The 7548-nt window shown below is 41.6% G+C and overlaps 1 protein-coding gene across 1 annotated transcript in view; it reads right to left on the bottom strand.

Annotated features, from left to right (window-relative positions):
- Positions 1–1236: 1236 nt before the first annotated feature.
- The window catches only part of ATP6V1H (ATPase H+ transporting V1 subunit H), a 50323-nt gene continuing 44011 nt past the window's right edge, over positions 1237–7548 (bottom strand). Inside the window, exon 14 of the mRNA XM_084259963.1 lies at positions 1237–1854. Within this exon, the coding sequence (XP_084116089.1) occupies positions 1794–1854 (61 nt within the window). The 3' untranslated portion in view covers positions 1237–1793. The remainder of the gene's footprint in view (positions 1855–7548) is intronic.

Raw genomic sequence — 7548 nt, 5'->3', positions numbered from 1 at the left:
TCATCTGTCTCCAACAGATTTCTAAGCTAAATGGAGAACACCAGGTATCATACAGCTTAGAAACAGACCACATAACGAAGAATTAAACTCTGCACAGAGTAAAGCTAGCAGAGCAACAGAGAGATGGTATTTGTATAATACTTTAACACAATATTTAGATGTTTCAGGACAACCCTGTAAGCAATTTTGTTTCATGTTATAGTTTGGTTATTTCTAGCTGCCAAAAAATAGGAGGGGTTACTACTGGTATCATTCATTGTCTTTAAACATAAAATGTCAACCCAAATCCTCTTACCACGCAGTGCTTCAGTGCTCCCTTCAGACAAGGAAGCAACACAAACTTCTGGGTTTAAAGACACTGCTTCCCCATCAATGCTCTGTCATGGTCCTTGTGCTATGCTTGCATCAGCAAGATGTCTGACACAAGAACCCAACTCGTAAGGCAAGACATTTGTCACTAAGAATCCAACTCCCACTCTGCATGTACTTAAAAGGGCCATATTTCAGACAAAATCTTACCTGGTCCAGTGGACTGAACACTTACCAAGTAGCTAAGACACAGGGATGTACATCCTGCAGTTAGCTTTACCAGAGAACCACCTCATTCATATACCAATACCATCGAGTGAAGCAAATTGAAGTGCGAGAACCAGGAAAGACTCAAATTTATAAAGAGCATTCAACTACCCAAGATAAAAACAGCAGTGTAGGTGCACTCTTGTTCTCCAAACAGCTCTGCATGCCAGCAAGGTAATCCTCATCACAGTGTGACCATGGAGCACTGAGATAAAATGCTTTCAGATAACTCTCACCCCAAATAAAGTCAGTTTAATTCCTTTTAGGCTTCAGCTTCTATCCTCATGGTACTAACTTCCACGCCAAGCTTAAGACACCTATACGTAGACCGAAGCAGAGTGCTTCTAGCTGGCCAAGAAATCATCACTGTCATCCCTAAAAGTCTCCCCTCTCCATTGTAACAGTGGTCAAATTTTAGGTTTTTATGATGAAAATCCAGACTGGAGATTGGGAAAGTAGTTTTTCCAACTTGTTGGGGTTCTACGTGATGACAAAGTACCCCAAGCTTCCTCAGAGACTTGCACAATATAAGACTACTGATGAGATTAAGCCATGTTCTCAACTTTTTTTTTTCTTTTAATTCTAAAGAGGCACCACAAGAATATTAACTGCTTAGCATTGCAAGTGCCTGGAACAAAGCTGCTATACATGCAACGAGACTGTTTTCCCATGCCAGTCCAATATCATCTGTGATTTATTGATGCTTACATCTTTTTTACTATCAGGAACAACAGAACAGAGAAAAAATTGATAGCCAAATTATTTGGCTTGATATAAAGGAAATACAATAGATTTTAAAGCATCACCAGAACCCTAACATTTACAAGTATTTTTAATAACAAAAAGACCCCATGAAAATCTATGTTCAATTACCACAATTGTTTTCTTCTGCAAGAAAAGACCAATTGTTCTAGGCTAGTTGTAACATGGAATGTATATCCTTTAATAACATTCTTTATTATGAGAATAAATACATAAAACAAATGCAATATATTAGCCACATTTCTTCATATACATTCAGAATATAACAGGAAGTTAATAGGCATAATCATCGGAACTAGTCGAACGAACAAATTTTTACTACGCCAACAACACTGGAGGAAAGCCAGAGAATTTATGTGCTAATAGTGGGCAAAGAACATGTGATTTCAATATTCCCTTGATATTAATTTAAAGACAAACATACTGTAGTTATAAGCATGGATTGACAGAAGTGTTTAGCTCCTTGCGGTGGCCGTTTGAGGTTGTTCTGACTGCAGCTGCTTTCCGAGGTATTCCCTGAAACACAACGACAAAAGAGAGTAAGGAGTATGATAACGGTGGGAAACATGAAGTAGAGAAAGGGGAAAAAGCTTTAAGTTTAGAGTTATTTCTTCAAATAACGTCCACTAATATTTGATAGTCAACTGGTGCTATCATCTAGCCCACCAGAAATAAGGTACAAACCTGGCATAAACAAAACTGATGATCTTTGAAGTGTTTTCTTCACCTGTATTTTGAAGTGCATTAAGTCATTTATCTTATACCTGTTTTCTCAGCACTGGAACAAACATACCCCAAATTCGGAGTGTTTGCCTTGAACAATACCTAACTTCTATAGAAAAATGCTGCACGATTCTTTTGAATGTTCCCATCTTTCACTGTCTCCTATGAAAGCAGCTCAACACTTCACAGAACCACAAAGAAGCTGAAAGAGGTCTTTAGTAATATCTGGGTTGTTGCTTGCTACAGAAAATGAACTTCAATAATTGTACCACTGTATCAGCTCAAAGAGAGGTTTTGGGACCTGCGAAACGTAGGCGTTCTTTTTGCCACTTCTGATCACACACTTAGCACCACAGTTTCTCTCACTACACAGGTATTTTTCAACCTACACGGGTTAAACATGAAAAGCAGTTCAGAGAAATGATGTTTGAAATGAAGCTTTCTTTAAAAACCCTCAAGATTATGCAGTTTTGCTTTATTTAAGAAAAGAAAAAAAGGATTGGTCCTTCCTGCACATTTCAAAACAACTTTTCAGTTTTGCATCCTGATGAACAGCTGTTCCCTCTGTATCACAACAAAGTTCAGTATCCCAACTCTACCAACCAATAGCACTTCTTAGTTTTAAAGTTAAGTATCTAGAAAAGCAACATTCCTATAGAAGTATTGTGTTGACTTTCAACTCCACTAGCAATCCAAGTAATACACAATTTGTGGGCTGAGCTACATGCTATGACGTGTTCCTTCACGGCTTTATCGGGTGTTGCTGCAGAACCGCAGTATTTTAGTGTTTGGGCTGCACTGAAGATATGACTCTTGATCATAACAGGTAAGTTACCACCCTCAATGTAGGGGCTCCTAATGACAAAGAAGGAAACAAGCTGCTCTCTTGGGGTTTTGCAGGACTCAAAATAAACAAAAATTGGACAGTCACCTGAAAACATAGCTGGCAACTATGGATGAGCTTCCAAACTCACCAGACCTTCTGCTCCCTCAGAGTTTGGTTTGTTTGTTGGGTTGTTTTGGTTTTTTTCTTTATTTCATGCCTATAGACACGCCCTGATTCTAGTATTTCTTGTCTAACATCCAGCCTTGAAAGCAACTGACACTTAGTGCATGTACATGGCTCTGCTCAGAGCATCACAAGCCTGCAAAGTTATTTATTCTTAAAGCACAAGTGAACCATTTTGCATGTGATATTCCTATGCAATTACTTATTAGTAGGAAAATCAAGCAACCTAACAATCCCTAACAGTGCAACTACTGCACAGCCTACACTGGTTCAGATGTATGTCCAAGGCTTACCAAAATCCAACCACAACACAGTGTATTCAAAAAAAAATATAATTCTCTGAGAAGGCAGAGCAGTAGCATATTTGGTAGGTAATTAGTGCCTTTAAAGACACAACTTTAAGGGCATTCAGTACACAGTACAGTACCTTCCCTACAAAACCCTTTTACTTCAGTTGTTCATTAGCAGGTGTGAGGTTTAAGTCCCACTCTACACTGCGCTGGTGCGGCCTCACCCGGAGTACTGGGTGCAGTTTTGGGCGCCTCAGTACAAGAGGGACACAAAACTATTGGAGAGTGTCCAGAGGAGGGCAATGAGGATGGTGAAGGGTCTGGAGGGGAAGTCTTATGAGGAGACCAAGTCCCTTGGTTTGTTCAGCCTGGAGGAGACTGAGGGGAAAGGTCATTCTGGTCTATGGCTTCCTGACAAGGGGGAGCAGAGGGACAGGTGCCAATCTCCTCTCTTTGGTGACCAGTGATAGAATTTGAGGGAACAGTATGAAGCTGAGATAGGGGAGGTTTAGATGGGATGTTAGGAAGGGGTTCTTAAATTCAGAGGATGGTTGGGAACTGGCACAGGCTCCCCAGGGAAGTGGTCACAGCACTGAGCTTGACTGAGTTCAAGACGCATCTGGACGATACAGTCAGTCCCATGTTCTGACTTGGTTGGCCCTATGTTGAGCCAGGGTTTGAACTTGATGGTCTTTATGAGTCCCTTCCAACTCGTAAGATTCTATGATTCTATGACAAAAAAACACTCTTACCCCATTCCCCATATAGAATGAATATCTGCAGTTACTACTCTATGCTGACATCACATAATTACAAGAATTAAATGCTGCAAACCCAAGTGAAAACCCCACACTGTCCCTACCCCATCACTTCTTTATTCACTGCCTAAGGCACCTGAAGAGCAAAAACACTTGTCCCACCTGCTGTGACAAGTACCAGCTAGTCTTCTATTTGGTTATGTCCAATTGACTGTCAATGGTTAAGCTAGGACAAGTTCTTGCATGGCCTATGCCCGATGATAAAAGGGATAGGAGGGGTTTAGATGCTTCTCAACGTAAAGCTTTCACGTGCAGCCTTCAGACAGCAGACTGAGAGGTTACTCTGGCAGGCCTTTGGTCACTGCTCCCTCCCATCTTTCACTAAAACTCAAGCTCCTGTGAGTAGCTTCAGTAGAGCCCTAGTCTCAGCCTGTTAAAACACATGCTAAGAGGATAAGAAAACTGAAGGGATTTTTTTGTTTGTGGTTTTTTTGGTGTTTTTCTGGGTTTGTTTTGTTGTTTGCTTTGGGGGGGGACAGGGGTTAGCCTCCTGATGTGATGAAATATCAGTGTTTAAGTAGCACTGTAATCACATACTACAAAAGAATGTATAATGAAAGGACAGATCTTGCCACCACCAACAAATCACAAAATATTCAAAGAAGCATCTGAGATTAGAAATGCAAACTACAATGGAGAGTAATGAGGTAATACTTGATTTTTAAAATTACAAACAACAAATCCATGAACTGGACTACTTCACCCTACCTTAAACTTTTGTTAGTCCTTCTTTCATAACTTCAAAAAAAAGACCACTTCTACAGTAACAAAAACATCCTGGTTGGTCTTTACAAGCACATCAAGTGTCTAAGATGGTTAAATTCAGAAGCAAAAGTATACAACATATGAGTGTGACCACTACTGGCAGACATTCAGTATGCCTGATCAGCTCATATTATAGACTGAGAGAAAACATATGCTAACATTTGACATAAACGAACTTCAGGGCCCCCAAACACTGTATCCTTCAATATGCAATCTTAGCAGTAATACCATATTCCCCTCTAACCAGGCTAAGCAGATCTGCAGAATGCTGCTCAATAGGCAATCTACAAGACACAGAAAATTCAACAAATTTGTGGGAAAAGAACATAATACTGTCCTGGCCAACAACAGATTTAGTTACCAATTCTTTCCACTAGAAAGCTGCCTTTTATCTTGAGTAGGCACTGTGTTATTGCATATATTAGGGGTTAGAACTAGATGATCTTCGAGGTCCCTTCCAACCTAAACCACTCTGTGCTTCTACACAGTATTTCAAAAGCAAGTTGGAAACAGTAAACTCTGGATATTTTTAAGGTACCCTGCAACAGCTCCTAGTAGCACTAGCACCACGCAACCAAGCACAAGGAGGCAATTCATCATCCTTCAGCACTAATAACTAAGATGTAAAGTTCATTGATCAATGACCCAAGTACTTTGAAAGTTCAAATGTGTAAATTGAGCTCTACGGGACAAAAAGTTCCACTTCGACCATCTTGCTCGCATTGGAACAGAAAGGCCTTTTTAAGGGTCAGTTTTACTCCCCTTCTGACTACCTTCACTATAAACCCATCCTTATCACATAGCAAAGAAAGCTGGTCCAGACAAGCTTGCATCTACAGTTAACTACATTCAAACATGAAACAACTGATTCAGTGTAAGTTTACATGAGCACAAACTATAACCCTTTGACACGGTTTCTCACAGCATTCTGACTGAGAAACTGGCTGCCACTGGCCTTGACAGGTGGACCCTCAGCTGGGTTAAAAACTGGCTGGATGGACAGGCCCAAAGGGTGGTGGTGGTGTTGAATGAAGCTCAATACAGTTGGAGGCCATTCACAAGTGGTGTCTCCCAGGGCTCAGTCCTGGGTCCAGTCTTACTCAACATTGTTATCAATGACCTCGATGAAGGGATTGAATGCTCCCTCAGTAAGTTTGCAGATAACACTAAACTAGGAGGAAGTGTTGATCTGCCTGAGGGTAGGGAGGCTTTTCAGAGGGATCTGAACAGACTGGACCGATGGGCTGAGACCAATGGGATGAAGTTTAACATGGCCAAGTGTAGAGTGCTGCACGTGGGACATAACAACCCCATGCAGCACTACAGGCTTGGGGGAGACTGGCTGGAGAGCTGTCAGGAAGAGAAAGACCTGGGGGTGTTGGTTGACTGCAGGCTGGATATGAGCCAGCAGTGTGCCCAGGTAGGTCTAGGGAAGTAATTGTGCCCCTGTAATTGGCATTGGTGAGGCCACACCTTGAGTACTGTGTCCAGTTCTGGGCTCCCCACCATAAGAAGGACATTGAGGTCCTTGAGTGAGACCAGAGAAGGGCAGCCAGGCTGATGAAGGGGCTGGAGGGCAAATCATATGAGGAGCGGCTGAGGGAGCTGGGGATGTTTAGCTTGGAGAAGAGGAGGCTGAGGGGAGACCTTATCACCAACTACAACTACCTGAAGGGAGGTTGTTGAGTGGTGGGCGATGGTCTCTTCAGCCGGATGACAGAAGATAGAACAAGGGGAAATGGCATGAAGCTGTGCCAGGGCAGGTTTAGACTGGATATTAGAAAGAAGTTTTTTACTGAAAGAGTTGTCAGGGCCTGGAACAGGCTGCCCAGGGAGGTGGTTGAGTCACCTTCCCTGGATGTGTTCAAAAAAAGGGTAGATGAGGTACTTAGGGATATGGTTTAGCTTAGGATGGGAATGGTTGGACTTGATCTTCAAAGGTCTTTTCCAACCTTGTGATTCTGTGAACCCCTGTGCTGCAGAACAGCATCAAAACACGCAGGTGTAGCACAACACTTCAGAGTAATTACAGAACCCTCCATTTCTCAACTAAAGCTCAGATCAACAAAACTTGAACCGCCACATTTTCTCACTCCCTTGGTCGTTCAGAAGTCTGGTGGTGAGGTGTAAGTAATTTCCATTTCCAAATTCATCTTTCCTTCATATTAAAATAACTAAGGTTCCTTCCACACTAGCAATTTCCCCTTCTCGGGGCCTAATCTTTAAACACACAATTTTCTATGGTACCCAAAGTGCTTTTTCCACGAAGAAAAGGAAGCTTGGAGGTGAATACATGAATTTGTTTCTTCCTTCAGATTCATTTAATTGGTTTTGTTGGCACATGAGACACTGACATCCGCAAGCTGAGATACATGCAAGTACCATAATAATTACAGCAAGCGTTTAAAGCTCGTTTAGGAAAATGCACAAGAAACTGATCCAAAACATAAGCTACCAAGTTCAGCAAGGATGGAATAAGGGGACTTGCAATTGGGCACAAGACCCTACCTGAAGGTTTTATGCTAATTTTCAGAGACTGAGCAAAGAACCATTGTCAAATCCAAACAAACTATGAGAGATCGGAAAGTTTTAAGGTTTCCAACAG

The sequence above is a fragment of the Gallinula chloropus genome (genome assembly GCF_964237585.1).
Source record: "Gallinula chloropus genome assembly, chromosome: 2".
NCBI lineage: Eukaryota > Metazoa > Chordata > Aves > Gruiformes > Rallidae > Gallinula > Gallinula chloropus.
Note: the sequence above shows the minus strand (reverse complement) of the source record. Positions and strands in the feature narration are given on the sequence as shown.